The following is a 25,808-nucleotide window of genomic DNA, read 5'->3' as shown; positions in this document are numbered from 1 at the left end:
GGTATTGAGATTGTTGAGTTTAATCGAAAACTCATCACCTTGAACGAATATATGGTGGTTGATTTGGCTTAAAATAATAATAAGATTGTGATGGTCTAAAATAGTAGCAATAGCAATAGTAGTAAAAGTTTAGAAGATAAAGCTTTTAATATTTATATACTAAAATCAAAATTAATATTTATTATGTCATATTATTTTTTTTTGAAAAGTTTATTATATTATTTTATTTGATAGAACTTTTATCCACCTTCTTTCTAGGCACATGTTTAATAAACATTTGACTTAGTTTAATTTTGGATCAATTTAGCCTAGAAATACAATCTTGGGCTTATTTGCTGAAAAAGTTGAAAATATGATCTATTTGACATCTTAACACAAGTTGAGGGGCCAAATTGACCCTCTATCCGTTTTTTCTTTTTTGTCATTGAGCATTTATTTACTTGCTTCCAGCGTCAAAGTCTTGTGACTGACAGTACTATTTTCCAGAGCTGAAATTGTAGAGAACTGCGTATTAAAAAAAAATTAAACCACAGCTCTGACAGTACATTCATCTGCTAAAACACGAGGAGTCTAAATTTGCAGCAAACCAGGAAGCCACAGTCCCACGAAGAACACCGCCAACAGAAGCCTTCCCACTTGCAGTCTTTATAGCCCCATCCCATTCGAAGGTAACACCAACCAATTAGCCTCTCTTCCTTCCGGTCGCAAGGAATCTGCAACGAGCTTGAAGCAAGGCTGGCATTGGCATTTGTAAAGCACTTAGCCTTGGCTAAAATGACAGCAACTGGATCTGTATGAACCTGCAGAATTATCACCAAACAAGAAATAGCCCCTGATCTAATGGCAATGAGAAAAAGCTAGCCATTTGGTCATTTAGCAGTAGCCTGAGCCAAATCCTCTCAAAACAGAAGCAGTCTCTAAGAGCATGAATAGAGACTTTAGCATGCAAGTTACATTTTTCACAAACATCACCCATCAACCATGTGTCTTCTCTTTCTCTCAGAATTAGTTAAGATTCTGTCTTGTAAACACAGCCGAAGAAAAAAAAAAACCCCATCTTTTCAAAGCCATTCTAAGGCCAAACAATCTCCCATTTATTCTCCTTAGTTCCCATGAATTTCTGGAAAGAAATTCATACGTCGATCTTATTGTGAAGGGGAATGCATCCAAGAAGCAACATCATCACCGCCTTCTGCTTTGGGAGCTTTTAGAGCAGCAATATGCTACATAACAGTATCGCTAAACCGCCTGCTAAACATATTGTATTGATGGACCATAGGTGGTGGTGGGAGTTGTCGTGTTCATGATTGATTTTTTTTTTTTTTAAATTTTTCTTTTGAAAGTTAGAATAAAACTTTTGCATTATTCTAAAATTATATATAAATAATTACACGGTGAAATACACAAAATTAGCTTTAAAAATGTAATTGTTATTATTTTTAAATTTATAAAAAGTAATTGAACCACACCAAAGTTGAACTTTTAGAGTTTAATTGAAATTTATAAAAAATTCAGCCTGAAAATATCAGCCTAAAGTTTCACAATAGAATAGAATTCAAAAACAAGATTTAGAAAAAGAAAGCGTTAACATGTAAATTCTGTTAGATGAGTATTGTTGAGGAGGATGGAGATTGAACCCACAGTAATAGGGGGCTTTGCCACACGAGCTATACTTGTGCTGGTATAGTGTTGCTAGTGTACATGAGAGAGGGAGAGAGATAGCTATGATTATCAATTGACATTCCTATACTATTGGAGCCTTAACCAAAAATTTACAAAGCTCATCCAATTCTAAAGTGACTTGCCTCTACCTCGATAACAGGTCTACACAATGGGACTCTACTAGTTATTAGGGCGTATCTACATTTCCCTATATCATACCAGTGACAACAAAAATACTGTCCACCTGGCACACCAACCCATAACATAAGGGGTTATCATCAGCAGGCACTAAAAGCTAGATGCCTCTCACCATACCTACTTTGTTCCTGATATTTACACAAAAAAACGCAGCACAAGCCTCAATCTAGTCACTTTATGTTCATGGCTGCTGACATTGCACGTAGCTCCTTAGCAATCTCTGAAAAGGCTGGCCTAGACTTGGCATCAGATGACCAGCATCTCTCCATCAGTGATCTCCAAGCTGGATCACACCAGCTTGGAACTTCAGGTCGTAATATGCCCTTGATTATACCAGCTGAAAGAATCACACATGTTTTAACAATTTATCATTTTAGCACCACACCGAAGAGAGCTATATCAAGCAAGCCTATTTATAATTCTGTAATTTCATAAAAATGGCGTCTAAAATAAATAAACAGGAGGTAATCTTCTTTAGAGGTAAAATCCCGTTTACTTGTTATTATAATTCTTAATTCAAGTTTACCTATAATTTCTTCTGAACGCAAGTCTGCATAAGGTTCTTCCCCAGTCAAGAGCTCCCACATAACAATTCCAAATGAGTACACATCAACCTGCACAGAGTTGCCGAACTACTCAGCAAATGAACAATAAAAGAAAAGAAAAAGAAAAACACAAGATAGTGCTCGTGTTCACGAGTACAAAAATCACCATCCTACCTTCTCCGTCACCATTTTGTTATTGCTGTTCAAAAGTTCTGGTGCCATCCATGGTATGGTTCCTCTTACTCCACCAGAGACAAGTGTCCGCTTTTTAATTTTTGATAAGCCTAGATCACCAATCTAAAAAGGGAAGTCAATATATTAAACATGTTCAACTGAGTCGATGAAATGCAGAACAAGGACAATGAGGCTCAATTACATTATGTGAATAATTACAAGAGAACTCTATCCAGACAAAAGAGTCTTCCTTCTTAGGTATTTACCTTGCATACTGGCCTCAAAGGATCCCTCATATTCACAAGCAAATTAGGAGATTTCAGGTCAAAGTGGACAATGTTCTTCTCATGAAGATATTCCATTCCAATGGCAGCATCCATTGCTAATATTGTTCTTTTCCGACGATCAACTGTTCTGTAAGTTGGAAAGAGAATGTCAGGGAAGAGAGAAATATATGCTAAGGTAACAGGTTATTCAAAAGTACCGTCTACATTTAAACTAGTGAAATGAAATACCAAACCAGAATGCTAAACCTAATAAACTGACTCTGATACATCTCTATAGAATATATGATATTTGATTTAGAACGATAGATAGAAACAGCAACTAGAGTTTTAATACTGTCGTCAGAAACAGCAAGATGCTCTGGCCAATATAAGACTTGAGCAGAGAATTAAATCCACTTTAATGCCGAAGCCTAGCACTTCATCACACAAACAAAATGAAAATCCATTCCCCCACACCACAAACCAGGTGACTTTCAGGCCAACAGTTAACACTTCCTGAATAATTTGCAATGATCATATGTTAATGCATGGGAATTGTGGTAGCAAGTTTAATAGTCAAGAACAACTTCTGGGGAAGTTGAAAAGTAGTGGCCCCAAAAAGCACCAATAAAACTAATGGCAATCACTTAAAAACTAATGGCTATCTATGATTAAATACCAAATTTTAGTGCTTAACCCAGAAGCAGGAAAAGAGATTATTCAAGATCTCTGTAACATCAATTTCAGATAAAGCACCACAAAAACAAAGAGCAGAAAGTTCACATTTCAATTGTTAACATAAATAATTCTCTAGAGATTAAAATGAACAATACAGTGAAATCAATACGATAGAATTACTACACCTATCCTTTCTCCGAAAAACTTGCTTCAGAGATCCATTCACCATATACTCGGTTACTGTTCCCAAGTTATTTGCAGGTCCATCTGTTACTACACCATAAAATGCCACAATGTTTGGATGGTGAAGTTGACCAAGTATGTGAGCTTCCTTCCAAAAGTCTGCGACCTGCGTACAAGTTACGGAGAAAAGTTGACATTTTTGTTAATCGCAATACCCATGTAACCACCCGATTCACACTTCTATTGTTAAGAGCAAGTAGCATACTTATACTGATTAATAAGCAAGGAAATGTTGACGAGAAGTCAAAGTAGCTTCAAGATTGATTGCAAGATAAGCAGTTAGCATTTAGTTTACTTGAGTGACAAGCCATTTGTTGGTCTTAATTTGCAATAATCACATCAGATATCTAGATTACTATAGAAGTAAATAAATACCAGAAATTCGATAGTTCAGAACTTTGTGAAAAAATTGAATTTATAATTACCAATCGATCCTTCGCCATTGAGCCTTCTGTGAAGCAACTTGGTTTTATCCTCTTGATGGCCACGTCAGACCCTTTCCATTTTCCATAGTAGACAGTTCCATACGCGCCTGAGCCCAGTTCTTTTATGTGCTCCAGGTCTGAATTTTTAATAGTCTGCAGAAGAAGGCAGAATACGTTTTGCCTTGTGCCTCCATTGAATAAACAAAAAAAGGTGTAAGATATAGAAATCATATATCCTTAACATTTTAACTACCTGCAACTGTCTAGTAGCCAAATCATCAGAGATCCCACCCATCAGCTTGGAGCATTTTATGCCTTCTCTGGTTTCGGACTAAAAAACAGATTGTGTCAAAATGAAGTTAGAACATACATTCAGATCACGTCATAGAACTGAAATAAGGAAAAAAAGTGTGCTTAGAGGGGTACCTTCTCTACGCCAATTGCATTAAACGCAGAAGAATGCAATGTGTCTGCATTTGATTTTTCTGCTTCAGGGCCTGTGCTAATGTTTCCATCCAGAAGATTTAAATGCTTTGATTTACTCGTTAACAAAGAAGTAGCAAAATCATTATTAGCAACAGAAGGAACAGGAGGTTCCACTCTTTTTGATGATAATGACAAGTTATCCAAAAGCTCTACCGAAGATGCAATTCCTTTACCCATTTCGCATTCAGCTGTAGGAACATTGCTAGATTGCAAATCACAATATACAACAGAGATGTTGTCAGCCTTCTGCTGGCTAAATGAGAGTAGCTCATTACAAACACTCTGATATGGAACTTCATGCGGTTTATATGGGGAACCAGTCAAGAGATCTTGTTGGCATTCCATGTTCTCCACATGAGCAAAATCACAAGCTCTGGACTTTGAATTTCCAAACAATGAGACAGCAGAGCCACTCTTCTCTCTTGATACGTAAAAACTTGAATGTAGCAGGCTTTTTCTTCCTTCACTCAAATTCCGTGTACAACCTGAATTTTTAGAGAAATAAAATGATCTCAAACATTGTCCCTGCTTTGAAATGTTTGATTTTGCCCTAAGCCCATAATAGCATTTTCCCACTGAAACCCTTCCATCCAATCCAACACTTTGATGATGGTCCCGCTGGTTTCGAATTCCATTGTGATAATAATTCCGTCGTAAATCCTGCTTAGCGTCCACATGATCAGACATCAAATTATGCAAATGATTCAAATTCACTGAACCATTATTCTGCACATGCAAATTTCCATCCCTTAGATTCAAAGGCCATTGTTTGGCCAGTAATTTGTTCATTTTCCTCAATGAAATATCACTGTAATTATGTGGATCACATTCATTATTACTGTCACAACTACACACATATATCCAAAGCCTAGCATGCTTACCGTACAACTCCAACTTATCATACTCCTTAATCATACACAAGACGTCGTCGTCTGATAAAATCGAAACTAAAGGAGAATCCTTAGGTTCGGACCCTAATCCTGACCCGGAAACAGGAAGGTGGTACTTGAGTGAGAAAGAATGTAAATTAGGGCAAAGTTGGGATATTCTAAAACGGAGTTTTGGCAAGTCCATGTTCCTCTCGACGGATATAATACGTGTCTCCCCACCAATGTAGATAATCTTCGTTGATGTTGCCTTTACGTGGAATGCTCCATTGAATCTGCATACCAGCTTCAGCTTGCTTGATGTAACGGTGGTGGTGGTGGTGGTGATCGCGGATGCAGGGGTTGGTTTTTTACACTGACGAGATGGAGGTGCGATCATGGATAGTTGTGTCGAACAGAGAGTTAAAGAAAATAGTGGTATGTGTTGGAGTTTTTATGCCTTTCCAAGAGCCCGCCTTAGATTATTTATAATATAATCAATAATTAATTTATTTAATCCTAAACCGATTTGTAATATATTCCTAATTCTAATTGGAATAACTAATTAATCTAATTCAATCTTATATATATTATAATCTTATATTCTAAGTTTTACAAAATATTAATAAATATTTATAATTGAGTTTAAATAACCCAATATGAATTTTAATAAAAAATTTAAATTAAAAAATTAAAAAAATAATTTGTCTATTTTATTAATCATTAATTTATATATTTACTATTGCGTAGTTCATTAATAGATTAAAGTAATTTAGTATTTATATACTAAATTAATTATATATTAAATTATTTATATAATATATAATTAAATTTTTATATTTATTATTTATTGTAAATTTAAGTTATAGACAGAGAAAAATATCTTAAAATCAAATATCATTACTTTATTTTTATTGTAATGAGATGTAATATACTAAATAATATAAAATAATTTTAATATTTAATATTTAGTATTTATTTATTTTATTATAAATCTTTTAAATTCAACTTTTTTATCTGGTACTATTAGAAATATTATATTAAAAATTAAAAATTTTAAAAATTATTAAATTAAGATATTAAACTTTTATATTTTTATCAACATAAAAATTAATTTTAATTTTTTATTAAATATTACCAAAATTATATAATTAAGTTATATTTAGAAAATAAAAATAACTATTCAATAAAATAAATTAATTTTCATGAATAACAATTTAACAAAAAAATAATCAGATAAAATAAATATATAAATGATAATATTGATAAAAATTAAACCAAACTCAAATAATACTATAAATTCATTAGAATTTTATTGTTTATTAGATTGATAAAGTTAAAATAATAAATAATTTTTATTATATAATAAAAATACTGATAAAATAATTAATATATATTTAGTTTATTAAAATTTTTGAAATTATTATTTTTGCGATTGCAATTTACACGTGTGTACCGCAAGCCGGTATACAACAGAATCAACTCTGGGTGGTCGCTTTAGTTAGTTTGACACGTGGGCTGCAATTGCCAGTCGAGTTGTTGCACTTGGATGTCTTGAACGTGATGCGGACATGTAATTTGTAAGTTAGTTAGTTACGAAGGGCAATCATTTGGAGTTGTGATAGCCTACTCTTATTGTACTGGTACGTTCTAGATAACAGCCAGTAAGATTGAATGTTAAGTTTAAATAATTAAGAATTGTCCTCATTATGATTTTTATACAGGACCACATGTTCTGAAAGAATTTATGTTAGTCATAAAAATAATTCACAATTAACTCCTAAAATATTGTAAACAGAGCTCATATAGCTATATTCCTTGAAATTAATTTCAAATTCCGTTGATCAAGATAAAATCAAATTTTTATATTTAATAAATGTCAAATTCCACTAATACATATATATATATATATATATATTAATCTCCATAAGCTTTTTGGTGCTCTAAAATAGATTGTAGGCTCATTTTGCTTGATGTTATATGATCATATTATTATTTTCATTTTGGTATAAATAGCAATTCTTTTCTTTTTCTTTTTCTTTTTTGGGTAAAAGAAAATAAGGAAAAATAAATGTTCTAAAGTCTTATTTTGGAGTATTTTCCTCTTATCTGCAATTGTCTATCTTAATTTTATCAAAGCTTTTAAGTGATCTTGAGGCAGCATTGACAGAGATATGACCAGAAGTGGAATACAGCCGATACCATCCTAACTATTGTTGGCGGGCAATAAGACATCCTGAACCCTAGGAGATTCCAGGAGCATCCTATAAAATTTGTCTGTTGGTAGTTAGACAAGGCATGTGAATCAAAATAAGGGTATCGCACAAAAGTACAGCTGACGAACCTGTCATCCCGTCATGAATCACAAATCCCATTTCCCTTTCACTTTATGGTTCAAACTTCGTAATCCAAGTGTAACACAATAGCTTGTTCAAAAAAAAGTGCAACACAATACAAGTCAAAGTATGAGGCGATTGCTTGGACATGTTATTGTCCAAGCATGATTTATAAATGATGTAAAGAAGATACGCATAGCAGGTCAGAGTAGCACACTCATTCCATTGCAATCCAGGAAGAAAAATAAAGGGAAAAAAAAACAATACTCATCTGCATGGTAGCAGGAGAGACAGGAGAAGCAGAACCACTTTGCCAATCCTTCAAAATCGTTTTCCATGACTAGAACTCCGTTTGATGACATTTACTACATTTAAAATGACCTTAGAAGTTGGTTTGACAACATATACCACATTTAATATGATCTAAGATATCAAATTGACTGCAGTGTGCTGGACCATAATATCAGTGGTCTTGAATGGAAGTACTTCAAACTCATAGTCATCCTCCTGAATGCTGCCTTTGTACAGTCATGTGCTTTTCCGGGAGACATAACCTTGCACACTAGATAAGCAGGACTCTTCACATGTTCTTTTCTCTACTGGTATTTCTAGCAGAACAAACAATAGAAGTACCAGAAATAAAACCAATATATTAGGACTTTAACTTTTAAGGAACATGTGGTCTTTTAACTACTTCCACTGATAAGCAGATGAAGTATCAATGCAGTACAAAAAACATTTTTGTAAACCAGATTCCCAGTATATATGTAGGTCAAGTTAATGGGAAATTTAAGCAGTTTTTGGCGATACAGAAAAGAACCTAACAAATGTAAAATCCCAATCAACATAATGCTAATCAGCAATTTAATTGGCAGCTGCTGTAGTGGGAGTTGTAGAACCATGCTCTCAAAGTTATTAGGGAGTGATCCTGGATATAAAAACTAAAACGTCTAATTAATTGCCCCTAATAATAGGACCCAAATTGCCTTTTTCAGTTCAGAAATCAATGATCACTCATGAGAATCATTTTGTTAGGTTAAATTTCCTTGCTTCCTACTGACAATGATCATCCTTTGTGGCTGATTATCTCCTCCATTGCTACAGCCGTTCCTAAAGCAACACATGCAGTTGGCAAAATGCTGGGAAAGTAGGAGTTCCAATAGTCCTGCTTATAGTTTTAAATAGACATGAAACTATAGTAAAATTAAATATTGTGGGTGGCCAACTGATAGAATCCGCCTTGAATTCCAGTCATAGGTCATCACTGATAATGAATGATTAATTGCTGAGAAACTATCTTTCAGGAGCAATAGAAGCCTGACACTTCCTGGTATAGATGATAGACAACCCAATCATTACAAATTCAACAGTTTTTAATGGCCATTTGACTAAAAATCAAGGTCATTATTCTGAAAAGGCCAAGCAACATTATATATAGAATCATTTCCAATAAATATGACTTAATCACATAAAGCATGCAACAATATTAATTGAATTCTTGCAAATTCATGTCATTTTGGCATGATCTCATTTATTCCAAATGACTTTGCAATTTTTTCTTTTTAATTGAAAGAATTGAATTTTAGCAACTCTGACCTTTCCAAACAATGAGATTTGACTAAATAGGATTGATTTCATGAAATTCTGCATTTTTAGACTTTCCAAACACACTCATTATTACTTGCATTTTCCTAGAGAATACAACTCAACCTTCTCTCACCATCAAAGAAGTTCATTGCGATCGAGAATGCATTTAATCAAATCATATTATGTCAATTAATCATAACATACTTAGCAAGTTACTGCATTTCAACATTGCAAACTAGAATGAACGAGAAAGGGCTTACCCAAAAGTCAACTGTATCCCTTCCCAAGGCAATTTAGACAGCGCTGAACCCTGCAATGCACAAGAAATGATCAAGCAAAAACTTAATTTCAGCAAAACTCAAATCACTAAAAGAAAAGAGAGAAATAAAAGAACAAGAAATAAAAAACCACAAACCTGTGACCATCACAGGTAGGACAAAGGCAAGGGTTGAAAGCAATGGGATCATATAAAGGTGACCACTTTATAGTAGCATTGCCTTTGCACAACTTGCATATATAAAACCCTTTTCCTCTGCAAACCCCACAAGGCGATGCGTTTTTTCTCTAAACAAAAACAACAACGAAAACCTAAGCAAATCAATGAAAATCGGAAAGGGGTTAAAAGTGTTGCAGTTTATGAAACTTACTAGTTTGAGCTCACTGGCGTGGCGAAAAGCGCCGATAGCGATAGAGGAAGTGATATTGAGAGCGACTAGACCGCCCAAAAAAATCGCAGTTCCAGAGACCAGTGTGCGTAGCGGTTTTGGTATCATCTTTTAGGGGCTTGTTTCTCTGGGATAGTTTCTCGAACAGTTTGAGTGCATAAAGCAGAGCCCAGCTTTAGCCGAGTCGGAAACTTTCTCCTTTCAAAACCCGACAAAAAAAAAAAAAAACAAACCCGACAACATGAAACGCACAGTTTTAATGGATAGTCCTTCACAGAATAAAACGCTCCGTTATGGTGGGAGCCAGAAGAAATATGTCCCGTGTTAGAGTGATTGACTAAGCTGTTAAACTTTGATACATTTAAGACAGATAATTGTTATGGCCAAGAAACAGTTTATTAGCCACTTGATTAGTTATAAATTGTTTTGTATTTCTTATAATTTATTTCACATTCACTGTGAAGGATGGCAGCCTTTCCCCTTGGATAGAGATTGATTCTTCTTGACGGACTGTTCTATTTGAGTCGAGTGTCTAGATGGATATTATATTCGAGTCAAAATCAACATGTGATGGAAGCCCAGCAGAATCAAGGTCTAAGGGGTGTGTTTACTCAGACGAGTGGATCCATGAGTAATTGGGAGTACTTGAACAATTTTGAGCTTGGGCCTAAGCGACTGCAGGAAAATTTATTCAGCAAATTGTTCGTGTAATGCTCATGCTTCTGTTAGACCTGATGGAACAAGATGTAGATTTTCCCATGGCCAAAAGCCTGATAGTCAAGATAGCCAAGAAAGTCTTTTACATTCAACACCGATTTAGGAAGAGGTAAGAGATGCAATCATTCAGTCATTCTTTGAGTCCTTGACCAATTGATTAGCTTCAAAGATCTTGAGTTAAGAGTTTTTTAAACTGTTCAATTGCATTGCTTTATTGATCAAATGAATTATGGTTGACGTAATTCCCTGCCTTGGTTGTTGCTTGTATAATTTCTTTTGCATAATATTACCAGGCACTTCTGTTCAAAGTCAAAACAGCCTGGTAAAATTTTTTTTAAGAACTTTTTTGTTTTTATCTGTCTCTTTGTGCATAAGTAAATGTCGCAGTTGATAGTTATAGTCCAATTACTTATAATCCCAATAAATTCAAGAATAAGCAATATTCAGAATTAGTCAATCTTTGGTGGGGTCATGTGTAGGAAGATAATACTAACAATTTCTGGAACCTTGTTAGCCAATCCAATCTTCAGGTCTTCCTGTTCAGGCTTTAAATTTTCTTTATTCCACTATAATATTTATGGTCAAAATTGATGACAGGATTAAGAAGCTATCTCATTGCAGCGAAAACAGGAAAACATAAACTGGTCTGCATCTTCTATGTTGGTTACATACTCCATGTCCTGAAACATGTTCTCAATTGAACGTTCAAGTAGTACGATGAGACTGTAAATTACAAAGAAATAGCAGGATCGGGAGGAGAAAATAAGGACAAGTAAGCACATTGGCTTGTCAAATCGTGTAAAATTATTGGAGTGGAGTTTACATGCATTAAAAGCGTTGTCTGCATCTCTCGCCAAGTCCCTCTGCTTTCTTTTACATTTGCAATCTTTGTTTCATGGCTAACATGAGAGAGACTGGTTTGGAGGTTCCTGTCAAGCTTTATATATTATGCAGCCTTTTTCTCTGCCTATCTCATGCTTCAGACACCCTTAAACCAGGAGAGAACTTGTACAACAATGAAACATTAGTCTCTGCAGGTGGGGTGTTTGAACTAGGCTTCTTTGCTTCTAGAGAGATGCGCAATCAATACTTAGGAATTTGGTTCAAAAAAGACAAAACAAAAAAGGCTGTTTGGGTTGCGAATCAAGACATTCCCCTGATAGCTTCTTCTGGAGTTCTTACAATTAGACAGGATGGAAACTTGGTGATATCAGATGCTAGGCTGCAACCCATTATAGTGAACTGTGGTTCGTTGGCAACGAGTAATAATACTAGTGCAACACTGCTTGATTCTGGAAACCTAATCCTGATGCAGGGAAAAGTGGTCGTCTGGCAGAGTTTCCACTATCCAACTGATACATTTTTGCCTGAATGAAATTAGGGTGGTTTGACATGGATACAGATCAACCGAGAGAAAAGGTTTCTCCTATCATGGTTAAGCTCATCTGTGCCAACTACTGGTCCATTGGCTCTTGGCTTAAATCCTGAAAATAAGTCACAGTTCAATTTGTGGAACAGAAGTGAGTACTGAGAGATTGGATTCTGGGATGGCCACAGATTCAGATTCATGTTTGAAAGTAATTCAGATAAATACAATTTCAGCTTTGTATCAAATGAAAAGAACCTTTACCTTACTTTCGATAACAAAGGAAACACTAGGTCTTCATGGTTTGTGTTGACTTCAAATGGGGAAATCATGAGTACATGATGATAGAAGAAGGGATAGCAATCGTGAACCACTCATTATGTGATGGTATATCAGTATTTAATCCTATGGGTTGCTTCATTAAGTTGCCATTAGACTGCAAGGATGGACATACTTTTGCAGCAATTAAAGGTTCAATGCCTATATCAATGATCATGAGCAGGTCATCTAACGATTTGAGTCTTAGGGATTGTGAGATAATGTGCAGCGGTAATTGTTTCATGCACAGCATTTGCTCTTCAGAAGATGATGGAGCTGGATGTGAACTGTATTATGGAGAGAGAACAGATCTTCTAAACATCATAGGGAAAGGATTAACTCTATCCATGTTCGCTGGGATACTGCTTCAGATTCTGGCAAGTAGTAAATGTCTCTAACTGAGTTGATTATTTTTGCTTCCACAACCCATATCAGAAGAAAACATTCTCAATTGAAGAACCGTGGCATATCATGGACCTCTCAATAAATGCCAAAACATATAGCAATTAAAATTCAAATTGAGAATGTTTTCTTCTGTCCCCAGGTAACCCAAGAATGAGGAGGCTTTGGTGGGTAATCGTAGTTCCACTAATCTGTTTGATGATATTAATAAGTTGGGTTGCCTTATATTGCTTTGGACGAACAAAATGCAGAAGGGTCAAAGATATTCTTTCCAAGCTCATTGGCCAATGTGCTTCCTATACTTGAGCAATAGAATGCTCGAGTTGAATTAATAATTTATTTTCCAGGAGCTAATGGGAATTATGGCACCATTAAAGACACAACAGGATTGTTAACATTAGCATTTTGGTCAAGTTCTCATGCACCAAGTACTGATGATGCTCGGTCGTGTCAGGAATTTCTGTTACTCAGCTTTTCTTGTATAGCAAGAGCCACAAATAATTTTTCTGCTGCAAATAAGATTGGAGAGGAAGGCTTTGGACCTGTTTACATGATACACTGCAAACTATAAATCGAAGTATATGAATGATTTCATTGCTTCCTTGAAATTGTATATTCATCAAATTCTATTTCTGGATTAATTCTTAATAAAAGTATACTATTGCAGGGAAACTTAACAGGGCAGGAAATTGCAGTGAAAAGACTTTCCACAAGCTCAGTACAAGGGATAAAGGAGTTCAAAACTGAAGTGCAATTAATTTCTAAGCTTCAGCACATAAATCTTGTCAAGCTTTTAGGTTTCTGCATTGAACAAGAAGAGAAGATATTAATCTACGAATACATGCCCAACAAAAGCTTGGATTCCTTCATTTTTTGTTCGTAAAAGGATATGTCAATTACATGTCTGTTTCATTGACTAATTCATTGATTCATTTCATTTGATTGAAGTTACAATCTTTACATGCAGCAGATCCTGTCAAGCGAAGACTTATAGATTGGAGACAGTGCAAACACATCATTGAAGGGATAGCACAAGGACTTCTTTATCTTCACAAGTATTCAAGATTAAGAACAGTACATAGGGACCTGAAATCTAGCAACATACTGTTGGATAGTCATATGAATCCCAAAATTTCAGATTTTGGCATGGCAAGAATTTTCTTCGGTAATGAATCAAGGACAAAAACAAAAAGGGTTGTTGGAACATAGTAACTGTCAAACGCACATCATAACATATACATGCCTGCATACACGTAGAATTGGTTTGCCAAGCTGACAATTATTTTGTTTTCTTGAAATGTCTGAACAGTGGTTATATGTCCCCTGAATATGGGGTGCATGGCCTTTTCTCTACAAAATCTGATGTATACACTGATAGAGATCGTCAGTGGCAGAAGGAACATTCCCTTCTATGCGACTGACAACTCCTCGACTCTGCTAGGACATGTAAGTAAGAAGAGTCTGCAGATGTTCAAAATCATTCTTGTGATAATTTTTTTTGTTTAATATCCGCGCTATCCCACTGAAACTGCTTTTTAAAAAGCAAGTTATAGTCCAAAAAACAGCATTTTAGATGTTCTTTTTAATCTATAAAATAAAGATACTTCTCTGAAGCTAACAATTTGAAAACTTTCAAGGCATGGGAACTCTGGAAAGCTGAAGATGCATAGAACTGATGGATCCAGTATTGGCCGATTCATTTGCGATGGATGAGCTTGTGCAATGTATTCAGGTTGGTCTCTTATGCACAAGATAATACTGAAGACAGACCAACAATGATAGATATTGTTGCGATCCTCAGCGATGAAAGTACAGTATTGCCTACTCCTAAACAACCCATTTTTTCTACTCATTTAAATCCAGTAAGTAGTGATTATCCCTCGAGAAAGGATACACCTTCTATCAATTTTTTAACATTTTCAGATGTCGAAGCTCGATAACAGCTAGGAGCTTTTGTTACCCCAGTCTGTTTCAGGAAAAGAAGAGAAGACCTGTCAAAAGTATAATAGTTTTTCAAGTGTATGTATTCATTATGTAATAGTAATTGCTTGAATCATTTTCCCAACCTTGTTATTTTAGTTGGTCTGAAAGATGCAACATATTATATTTCCTTTTTCTTTTTTTAATTTGACCAAGAAAGAGATTAGTAATTATAAAAAGAAAATTTTTATTTCATGCGCCCAAAACCTTAACTGTTTCAGCTGATTTCAGACCTATTTCAGCCAGAACATCTCTCTCGTTCTAGCTAATTTTATTTTTTAGGATTTTATATATTTTCACTTTATAATGTACATAAAATTTTCAAATTTAATAACTACAATGGATATTTTTAAATAAAATATTGAATTAATTAAAGTGGATATATTAAATTTTATAATTTCATTTAAATTCATAGAAATACTTAAAAGATTTAATATGTTGCTTCTTATATAAATTTTACATACTTAAACTTTCTATTAAATTATTTATAAAAAAAATTATATAAATTTTTATTACATAATATATAAAAAATTTAAAAGAAAAATTAAATTATTGTAAAGTATCGACTCTAAACATCATGATGTTTGATATTATACCAGTCCCTTACTGACAGATGAACTTTACATGTGGATGAAGAAATTAATATTCCAAAAGTGTAGCCCTGAATTGGGTAAAATGGATCTACCAATTCACATATCCGATCCAACCAAAGCATGATTAAAGTACAACAGGTAGATTGAAATCATGGTTTAGGTGAATTAAATATTGGTTAAAAGAAACATTTTTCTCGAGCAACTACGAATTTCCGATTGCTCAAATACATACTAATAACCTATGTTTTGATTGTGAAGTTATTCTTTGAATTGTTCTATGCCCATCTATAAATTAACATGGATTGTTTCGATTCCTTATCTTGCTACATTTTTTGAGATGGTCTTCTTATATTTGAATATAAAAATACTATTTTCATTGATCAGTGTATAATTTATTAAGCCTTAGATTTAACTTAAAAACTTTAGAAGTACAAACTTGTAAACACATTCTAATCAACTTGTGCCAAGCTTGACTTCAATTCAAGTTTTAAGAAACTTTGGACAAAACTCTTATTTTCGGATTTGCAACTTTTTAGTCGATTCAGTCGGACCTGTTTGTAGCCATTAGACAAGGATTAAGATTAAGGATAGGAGATAGATGGGCTTCAATTCTGCAGAAAAACCCTGTCAGAATTTACCTTCAACAGGCCCATCCTCGCAGTGCGTAACAGCAAACTCTATCCAGACTCGAGAGTCATCAGTCTCAGGTAACGTGCAGTTCCAGCTCATTAGAAGCCGGAATAGCTCCTGTTTAAAAAAAAAAAAAGTCTTACCATAATGTAAGTACAAACATTGAAATGCGTGAATAACCAATCTGCCTAGCCTAATTTGCAATATAGTTCTTTCTTCACGAGATTGGTTAAGAACTTATGATTGTGTAGCTTAGTTGTTTCTTTGTAGTGGACTAATTCAAGATTCCAAAAATTTTTTGTTGGGTTTTCTTGAGTTGCATTTCTTTAGTCCCCCTTTCTATAAATTTCGGAATAGCACAATTAGGAATTAGTCAATCTTTCGTGGGGACAAGTTTGCAGAAAGATAATAATACTGACATTTTCTGTTAGCTTGTTATCCAAACCAAGCTTCAGGTCTCCCAGTTTTCTTTATTCTATTACTTCAACATCAACATACATACTATAATATTGATAGTCAACATTGATGGAAAATTGAGAAGCTATCTCGTTGCCAAGAAAATAAAAAAAGAAGTTATGCAGTTGCTGTAGTGATAACATATTTCATTTTTTGAAATGAAACATTCAAATAGTACTGTAAGTTTCAAAGAAATAGCAGGAGTGGTTGGAGAGAGCAACAATGGCAAGTATTCACATTATATGAAATCATCTGATTGGAGTTGACCTGCAATCTAACCCTTGTCTGCCTCTCCTTTCCCCTGTCTATCAGCTTTTCTCACAGTAATTTCATGTCGAAAATGAGAGACACGGGTTTGGAATTTCCTGTCAAGCTATACATGTTATGCGGCCTCTCTTTTTGCCTGTCTCATGCTTTAGAGACCCTTAGACCAATAGAGAAATTGTACAACAATGAAACTTTAGTCTCTGCAGGTGAGGTGTTTGAACTAGGTTTCTTTGCTTCAAGTGAGATGAGCAATCATTATTTAGGAATTTGGTTCAAAAAGGATAAGACAAAGAAGGCAGTATGGGTTGCAAATCGAGACAATCCCTTGATAGATTCTTCTGGGTTTCTTAAAATTTGGTCAGATGGAAACATGATGATGTCAGATTCAAGGATGCAACCTATCATGGTAAATATAGGTTTCTCGGCAACAAGTAGTAATACTAGTGCAACACTTCTTGATTCTGGAAATCTGATCCTGATGCAGGGAGAAAAGATTGTATGGCAGAGTTTCGATAGTCCAACTGATACATTTTTGCCTGGAATGAAATTAGGTTGGTTTGACATGGATACAGATCAACCAAGAAGAAGGTTCCTTTTGTCATGGTTTAGCCCATATGTGCCGGCCAGTGGCTCATTTGCTGTTGGCCTAAATGCTGCTAATAAGTCAGACTTCAGTCTGTTTCACCACCGTACCCGTATAAAAGAGATTGGCTTTTGGGATGGCCATAACTTCAGATTCATATTTGAAAGCTCTTCAGATAAGTATAACTTCAGCTTTGTGTCAAATGACAAGGAAGTTTACCTTAATTTTGATAATAAAGGAAATACCACATCTTCATGGTTTGTTTTGAGTTCAACTGGGGAAATCAACGAGTACACAATGACAAAACAAGGGATTGCAATGGTGAATCATTCTTTATGTGATGGTGTATCAGCATTTAACTCTAATGATTGCTTGATTGAGCTGCCACTGGACTGCAAACACGGAAACATGTTCTCAGAAATTAAAGGTTTGATGCCTATTTCAATGAACAGGACCTCCTCTAGCCGCTGGAGTCTTGGTGATTGTGAAATAATGTGCAGGAGTAATTGTTCATGTACTGCATTTGCTTCTCTAGAAGATGCTGGAATCAGATGTGAACTGTATTATGGAGACAGAGAGGATCTTGTAAGCGTCATAGGGAAAGGAAATAACATTATCTATATTCGAGGCAGGGCTTCTTCAGATTCTGGTTAGTAACTCCTTCAAAAGTTCTCATAGATGTCTCTAACAATGTCGAACATTTTTGCTTCCACATAGCACATCAGAAAATAACAATCTCAATTTCAGCTGCTATATGTTTATGTATTTATTTTCTGTCCATAGGTAACCAACAAACAAGGAAGCTATGGTGGGTAATAGCAGTTCCAGTAATCTCAGTGATAATGATAGTTCTGATTTCCTTGTATTTTGTACGACGGACAAAACGCAACCGTATAGGTACTCTTTCTAGCTCATTGAACAGTGTGTATTCTTTATCTTAACCATAAGATATTGAGTCATATTAACACTGCCATATCCTCAGAGGCAAATAGGAGTCCTGGCACCATTAAGGATACAGCAGGATTGCTAACATTTCGGTCAACTTCTGATACCCCAAGTACTGAAGATGGTCGGACAGATGTTGAATTGCTATTGATAGGCTTTTCTTGTATAGCAAGGGCAACAAATAACTTCTCTGCCGCAAATAAAATTGGAGAGGGTGGTTTTGGACCTGTATACATGGTATATTTCAAATTGCAATTTTATAAAACAAGAAATCATTTCATCTCTTTCATAGACTGAGAGAAAACTTGTATATTCACTACACACCTTCCTGATTCTAAAAAATGTCCTATTCCAGGGCAAGTTATCAGGAAAGGAAATTGCAGTAAAAAGACTTTCTACAAGCTCAGGACAAGGGATAGAGGAGTTCAAAACTGAAGTACAATTAATTTCTAAGCTTCAGCACGTAAATCTTGTCAGGCTTTTAGGTTGCTGCATTGAACAAGAAGAGAAGATATTAATCTATGAGTACATGCCCAATAAAAGCTTGGATTCCTTCATTTTCGGTTTGTAGAAGATACATCCTCTGCTTTGTTCAGTTGTATTGATTAATTTCATCTTATTGAAATTAGAATCTCTACATACAGATCCTGTAAAGCGTAGATTTTTAGATTGGATGCAGCGCAAACACATTATTGAAGGGATTGCACAAGGACTTCTTTATCTTCATAAGTATTCAAGACTAAGAATTGTACATAGAGACCTGAAAACTAGCAACATATTGTTGGATAGTCATATGAATCCCAAGATCTCAGATTTTGGTATGGCGAGAATTTTCTCCGATAATGAATCAAGAACAAAAACAAAGAGGGTTGTTGGAACATAGTGAGTAACTGTCAAACATGTTATCACTAAATTCCTACTTGCTTACATATCACTAAATCTCTACTTGCCTACATATCATACGGTTAACAATTATTTTTCTATTCTCTTTCAATGTCTACAGTGGTTATATGTCTCCCGAGTATGGAGTGCATGGCCTTTTCTCTACCAAATCTGATGTCTACAGTTTTGGAGTCATTTTGATTGAGATTGTGAGTGGCAGAAAAAACACTTCCTTTTATGAGTTTGATAACTCCTCGACTTTGGTAGGACATGTAAGTAAATGCAATTTTTCAGATGTCAGTCTTTTTCATTCTTGTACAAATTTTCTCTTTTGGTGTTGGTACTAAAACTGCTTCTTCAGGAAGCGCCATTTCGGACTAATGAGCTTTGGCTTTAGCAAGTATTATACTCATCTTGTATCTTTGAGGTTATAACTTAAAAACCATATTCATAGCCAAAATAACCAAAATAAATACCATTTTGGATGCTGCTAATTTCTTTAAAATCTCAATTTTCTTGAAGCTAACAATCTGAAATTTTGCAAGGCTTGGGAACTCTGGAATGCTGGAAGGTGCATAGAGTTGATGGATCCAGTATTGGCCGATTCATTTTCGGTAGATGAGCTTATGCAATGTATTCAAGTTGGTCTCCTTTGCATACAAGATAATGCAGAAGACCGACCAACCATGGCGGATATCGTTACAATCCTCAGCAATGGAGGAGCAGTGTTGCCTAATCCGAAAAAGCCTATATTTTCTACTCAGTTACGTGTTGATTGCCCCTCAAGTAGGCACACGCCTTCTCTAAATTTGTCAACCTTTTCAGACATTGAAGCTCGATAATAGCATGGAACTTGCTAAAATAAAGAATTTGAAGAGAGAATGGTAGATTGAAGGTTTCTGTATATTGATAACAATGATAATACAAAGAATATATAGAGTTGTACAAGTCTATATAGGAAAGAAACATAGCTAATTCTTAGCCACGAGATTCTCCTATGTTAGAGGGATTACAACATAAGCTATCTAAGGAAAGTCAACTAAATATTACAGCAATATTTCTTAATACTCCCCCTCAAGTTAGAGAGTGAATATCATGAAATCCCAACTTGTTGCACAATATCGTAAACTGCTCATTTCTCAAGGCTTTCGTAAAAATATCTGCTAGTTGGAAGCGAGTGGGAACATAGGAAGGACTAATCATTCTAGCTTGCAGTTTTTCTCGAACTATATAACAATCTTTTCAATATGTTTCGTCCGTTCATGAAAAACGGGATTTGCTGCAATGTGCAATGCTGTTTGATTGTCACAAAATAGTGGTGTAGGAGATGTTTGTGAAATTCTAATCTTGTAATATAAATCGTAACAAAGTTAGTTCCAAACATGTATTGGCCATAGCCCGATATTCAACCTCTGTTTATGATCTAGAAATATTTGCTTGTTTTTTTTTTATTTCCATGAAATGAGAGAGTTGCTAAGAAAAACACAATATCCTGTAACTGACCTTCGTGTAGCACAACAACCTCCCCAATCTGAATCACAAAAGGCCTTTAAGGCAAGATTGTTGTTAAAGGGCAGTAATAATCCTTGACCTGGTGCACCTTTGATGTATTTGAGTATCCGAACGGCAGCATCCCAATGGAGTTTGCGAGGTTCATGCATGAATTGGCTAAATGTTCGAACAAAGTAAACTATATCTAGTCTTGTGACTGTGAGATATATCAATCTTCCAATTAATCTTCTGTATTTAGTTGGATCATTTAGCAATTCTTCATCTGTAGAACTGAGTTTTAAATTTTGCTCCATTGGAAATTTGTCTGGTCGAGCACCTATGAGACCTGAATCTTGCAAAATGTCCAATGCATATTTTTTTTGTGACATGAATATTCCTTTCTTGAATCGTGAGAATTCAATACCCAAAAAATATTTCAAATCTCCAAGATCTTTAATACGGAAATGTTTGAGAATAAACTTTTTGAGGCTTTCCATTTCCTGCAAATTATTTCCTGTCAAAGAATATCGTCAATATAAATAAGAATTGCAGTGAAAGAGGTGCCTTGAGCCTTTGTGAAGAGAGAATAATCAGCTTTTGATTATTGATAACCAGCCTTTTGAATAGCATTTGAAAAAGTGGAAAACCAATTCCTTGATGCTTGTTTGAGTCCATAAAAAGACTTATTGAATAGACATACCCCCCCTGTCGACGAAGGCCAGGTGGTGCTTTCATGTATAAGACTTCATGTAAATCACCATGAAGAAAAGCATTTTGGACATCTAATTGGTGGGTAAACCATTGTTAAGCATTAGCGATAATGAGAAGGCAGCGGAGTGTTGTGAGTTTGGCTGTAGGTGAAACTGTCTCTTGATAATCGATACCCTCAACCTGGGTGTATCTTTTGGCAACAAGTTGAGCTTTGTAACGTTCAATGCTCCCATCGAATTTGTACTTAATTTTGTAGACCCACTTGCAGCCGATTGGTTTTTGTCCAACAGGCAAAGGAACTAGACTCCATGTGTTATTTTTCTGTAATGATTCTAGTTTCACATGCATTGCTTGTCACTAATTTGGATCAAGGATAGCTTCAGCATATGATTTGGGCTCAGTATTTATTGTAATGTTAGCTAAAAAAGTGCGATGGGCAGGAGTAATGCGAGAAAATGAGAGAAAATTAAAAATAGGACATCGTGTACCTTTTGTAAAACTTGAGGTCGAGGTAGACTGATTGACTTGAGGAGACATTACAAAGTCTTTATGCCATACAGGACGCTGCTTGAAATGAGTAGGTCGTGGTGGAACTATGATAGGATCTAAAGTGTCTAGATGAACTGTATGATCATGTTCTAATTGAGGAGTTATGTCCGGTTGGTCAAGAGGAGTTGATAGCGGTGTATCTATGTTTGGTGATTTAGTTTCTTATGTTGGAAAAGATGGGTCATTTATGGTAGATGGTTCAATGTGTGTATTTTCTTGTATAATGTCAAAAGAGTGATGAAGTGGCATATGAGTTGGAGTAGAAGAGAAAGGAAAAGTGGTTTCACAAAATCGAACATCCTGGCTGACAAAGAACTTTTTATTATCTAGATCATAAAGCTTGTAGCCCTTTTGACTAATAGGATATCCAATAAAGATACAACGTTTGGCACGAGAATCAAATTTGTTAGTTGGATGAACAACTGTTGCATAACATAGGCAATCAAATCTTTTCAAGTGATTAAAAGATGGTGGAAGTTTATATAATAACTCAAAAGGAGATTTGGCATATAATAATGGTGATGGAAGCCGATTGATAAGATAAACAGCAGTTAAAACACATTTACCCCAAAAATCAAGTGACAACTATGATTGAAAAAGCAATGCACGAGCAACAGTAAGAATATGGCGATGCTTTGGCTTGACAACTCCATTTTGTTGTGGAGTGTACACACAAGTGTATTGATATTCTATGCCATGTGATTGAATTCAGAACCATTATCTACTCTAATGGCCTTAACATGGGCATGAAACTGAATATAAATGAAACCAATGAAAGATTTTAAATGTGTTGTGTTTCAGATTCATGTTGCATGAGAAATATCCATGTGCATCTAGTAAAGTCATCCACAATGGTGAGAAAAAACGTGCCCTTGAATGTGTAGGAATTTTATGTGGTCCCCAAATATCATAATGTATTTATTCAAAAGCGGCATGAGTTGATATAGAACTTAAAGGAAATGGCAGTCTTGTTTGTTTAACCATGGGATAAACAGCACAATTATTATCATAAGAAAAATTATTTAAAGGTAATAATAAAGAAACCAGTTTGAGACGAGATGGTGATGGATGTCCTAAACGTATATGCCATAGATTTGAAGAGTGAGGAACTTGATGAGATATAGGTGTCTTTTGCAAAGGAGACATAATATAGACCATTGTATTATTTACCCGAGCTAATCATCTTCTCCGTATTCAAGTCCTGCAAGATACAAAAAGATAGAAATAAAATGGCACAACAGTTTAGAGCATTAGTAATTTTGCTTGCAGACATCAAATTTAAATTAAAAGAATGGACACATAGAACATTGTTTATAGTTATATCTGAATTGAATAGTACAGTCCCCATTGAAGTTATGGGTGCGAATGATCCAGTTGGTAGATTAACAACAGGCATGGAGGGAGACTTTGTTTATGTAAGGTGTATAGGGTCAGAAATAATGTGATATGTGGCTCCGCTATCCAAAATTCAAGGTTTTGTAAAGACAAAATTAATTAAAGTATTAGAAAAAGGGAATAGACCTATAGTGTTTGCATGGATATTGTTATTACCAGAAGCAAGATTTGGAGACATCATGGAAATGGCATGAGCGAGCTGTTGAAGCTATTCTGTGGAGAGACCAAAAAGAGATTTGGAAGAATCCCGTGTATTAGAAAGATTAACATCTGATTGAGAAAAGTCTGTAGCATTTGCAGCTGGAAAGACATTATTGTGAGGCCCGCGTTGCTGATGTTGTGATTGATTTTGTCGATTGTTATACGTTCTTGTGTTGTTGAGGACCCATGTGCCATCTTTATATTTGCAGCGATCCTCTGTGTGACCTTTCTTATCACAAAATTTACAATAGAATTTAAGAGTACTACAATTCTCAATTGTATGGCCATCTCTATTACGGTGATCACAGTATTTATTTTTAGAGTTGTTTGAGTTATTTGTTCGACCTTGAACTGCAGCTGCAATGGAAAAAATTTCAGTTGATTCTGAGGTCATTTGTTGTTACGTTTCATTTTGGATGACCAGAGAGTATGCTTGACGTACATTAGGCAATGGTGACATCATCAGGATATTTGTACGAATAGTGTTGTAAGCATCATTCAGTCCCATAAGGAATTGCATTAATCGATCTTCTTCTCTCTAATCATTATGTGCTTTCATCTGGTTGCAGGCGGCAAGCTTTTGGTAAGCCTCCAATTCATCCCAAAGGCCTTTAATTTTTGTGAAGTATGCCAAAATTGTCATGGAACTCTGTGAGAGAGAGGCTATAGATTTTTGGATTTTATATACTGTAGGTGCATTTTTCTGTGAAAATTGATCTTTGAAATCTTCCCATACTTGTTAGGCTGATTTGGCATGAATAACTTCTTTGGCTAGATCAGGTTCAACAGCATGAGTTAGCCATGATAAGATCATGCTATTGCATTGATTCCATATAGCATATTCTGCAGGTTTATCAATTTATGAGAGTGGCTGAATGGATCCATCAATGAAGCCAATTTTATTTTTAGCTGTGAGAGCATGAATCATAGATTTACTACATGATGAATAATTCAAGCCATTTAATTTTGTCGGAACAAGTATATGACCAGGTTGATCAGATGGGTGAATAAAGAATGGGTTTGATGGATCTATGGTAGAATTTATATTTTTGGTGTTTGGATGGATTTTTGAAGATTCTGATGATGTCTCAGTAGTCATATTGTCTATTGATATATTAAAGAATGAATGATTAGGTGGTAGAATATTGCTCTGTACCATGCTAAAATAAAGAATTTGAAGAGAGAATGGTAGATTGAAGGTTTATGTATATTGATAACAATAATAATACAAAAAATATATAGAGTTGTACAAGTCTATATAGGAAAGAAACATAACTAATTCTTAGTCTACTAAAATGAAATTTTCCTATTTTAGAGGGATTACAACATAAGCTATCTAAAGAAAGTCAACTAAATATTACAGCAATATTTGTTAATAGAACTACATGCCTCAGTTTGTCTCAGGAACAGAAAACAAAACCTGTCAACAGGTAGACTACTTTGTAAACTGTAAAGCATTATATAATTAACAGCGATTTCATGAATAAACGGTTTTTAATGTTCTCGTTCTTTTATACTGTAATGGAAGGTGCAACATATTAACAAAAATGAGGTATAATTGGCACTGGTATTTCTCTTTAATAGGTGGAGAAAAATTATTAGATATAGCATCTGCATGTGTGTGCCGCTCCTCTCCAAGGTATATGTGATTCGTCTAAAATATAAAAGGGTTTAGTCACAATTGCGGATTCTGTTAATAAATTTTCAAACACTTAGAGCAGATCAAGTTGAACTGATGGAACGGTGGAAATGAATTTGCATTTCTGATCAAGCCAGCCAAATCTTGAATAGAATATGACAGGTAAATTATTATCATTATCAAGGTAGACTATTGAAATTGGTAAAAATGTTGGTTCCGGAGATGCATTTTCCTAAGCAAAAAGGGTTGTGAACTTGAAGATCTACTTGGTTCAAATTTGTCCATAACCTAAGTTTTATTATAAACTGATTCCTAGGCTTTCCATATGCACATTTAAAAATTTAGATCTCTTGATTCTATTTATTCCTTTACAGTCTTACTACAAGAATATTAACATACCTTTCATTGATTCCTATAACTGTGATTAATTTTAATCTAAGCTTTGATTGTAGATTTAATTTAACTTTGGAAAAGGAAGGTTAAAAGTACTTCAAACGAAACAGTGTTGTTATTTTGTGTTTAAGAATATATTCCTTACCCTCAAAATCCTAT

General features: G+C 34.8%; 4 protein-coding genes across 7 annotated transcripts; 2 read left to right on the top strand and 2 right to left on the bottom strand.

The window, feature by feature from the left end:
- Positions 1–1,474: 1,474 nt before the first annotated feature.
- LOC8275839 (serine/threonine-protein kinase A-Raf) lies at positions 1,475–5,982 on the bottom strand. Its single transcript, XM_002524401.4, has 8 exons — positions 4,618–5,982; positions 4,445–4,522; positions 4,192–4,344; positions 3,709–3,872; positions 2,846–2,993; positions 2,580–2,702; positions 2,387–2,474; positions 1,475–2,197 (listed from the first exon to the last, which is right to left on the bottom strand). Exons 1-8 carry the CDS (start codon positions 5,941–5,943, stop codon positions 2,031–2,033), a joined length of 2,247 nt encoding a protein of 748 aa, XP_002524447.2. The 5' UTR covers positions 5,944–5,982; the 3' UTR covers positions 1,475–2,030.
- Positions 5,983–8,009: 2,027 nt separating this feature from the next.
- LOC8275840 (protein BUNDLE SHEATH DEFECTIVE 2, chloroplastic) lies at positions 8,010–10,443 on the bottom strand. Of its 2 annotated transcripts, none has more exons than XM_015722566.3 (4): positions 10,114–10,377; positions 9,882–10,030; positions 9,727–9,776; positions 8,010–8,487 (listed from the first exon to the last, which is right to left on the bottom strand). In XM_015722566.3, the coding sequence occupies exons 1-3, from the start codon at positions 10,237–10,239 to the stop codon at positions 9,734–9,736; spliced, it is 318 nt and encodes a 105-aa protein (XP_015578052.1). In that variant the 5' UTR covers positions 10,240–10,377; the 3' UTR covers positions 8,010–8,487; positions 9,727–9,733. The 2 variants fall into 2 exon arrangements, with proteins under 2 accessions (XP_015578052.1, XP_015578053.1); XM_015722567.3 differs by lacking the exon at positions 8,010–8,487 and adding an exon at positions 8,894–9,206 and having other exon boundaries at positions 10,114–10,443.
- A 235-nt stretch (positions 10,444–10,678) lies between these two features.
- Positions 10,679–14,999, top strand: LOC8275842 (cysteine-rich receptor-like protein kinase 15). Of its 2 annotated transcripts, XM_025158318.2 has the most exons (5): positions 10,679–10,957; positions 13,602–13,809; positions 13,902–14,099; positions 14,244–14,380; positions 14,572–14,999. In XM_025158318.2, the coding sequence occupies exons 2-5, from the start codon at positions 13,776–13,778 to the stop codon at positions 14,602–14,604; spliced, it is 402 nt and encodes a 133-aa protein (XP_025014086.2). In that variant the 5' UTR covers positions 10,679–10,957; positions 13,602–13,775; the 3' UTR covers positions 14,605–14,999. The 2 variants fall into 2 exon arrangements, 1 of the variants encoding a protein (XP_025014086.2); XR_007215116.1 differs by adding an exon at positions 11,446–13,511 and having other exon boundaries at positions 13,602–14,380.
- A 949-nt stretch (positions 15,000–15,948) lies between these two features.
- On the top strand, positions 15,949–20,157 carry LOC8275844 (receptor-like serine/threonine-protein kinase SD1-8). 2 transcript variants are annotated; one of them, XM_025158312.2, is made up of 7 exons: positions 15,949–18,092; positions 18,227–18,340; positions 18,426–18,625; positions 18,744–18,951; positions 19,033–19,270; positions 19,392–19,542; positions 19,816–20,157. In XM_025158312.2, exons 1-7 carry the CDS (start codon positions 16,925–16,927, stop codon positions 20,110–20,112), a joined length of 2,376 nt encoding a protein of 791 aa, XP_025014080.2. In that variant the 5' UTR covers positions 15,949–16,924; the 3' UTR covers positions 20,113–20,157. The 2 variants fall into 2 exon arrangements, with proteins under 2 accessions (XP_025014080.2, XP_048227875.1); XM_048371918.1 differs by lacking the exon at positions 19,816–20,157 and adding an exon at positions 19,632–19,787.
- The last annotated feature ends 5,651 nt before the right edge of the window (positions 20,158–25,808 follow it).

Source organism: Ricinus communis, chromosome 3 (genome assembly GCF_019578655.1).
Source record: "Ricinus communis isolate WT05 ecotype wild-type chromosome 3, ASM1957865v1, whole genome shotgun sequence".
NCBI classification, from domain to species: Eukaryota; Viridiplantae; Streptophyta; class Magnoliopsida; order Malpighiales; family Euphorbiaceae; genus Ricinus; species Ricinus communis.
This window is presented reverse-complemented; position numbering and strand designations above follow the sequence as displayed.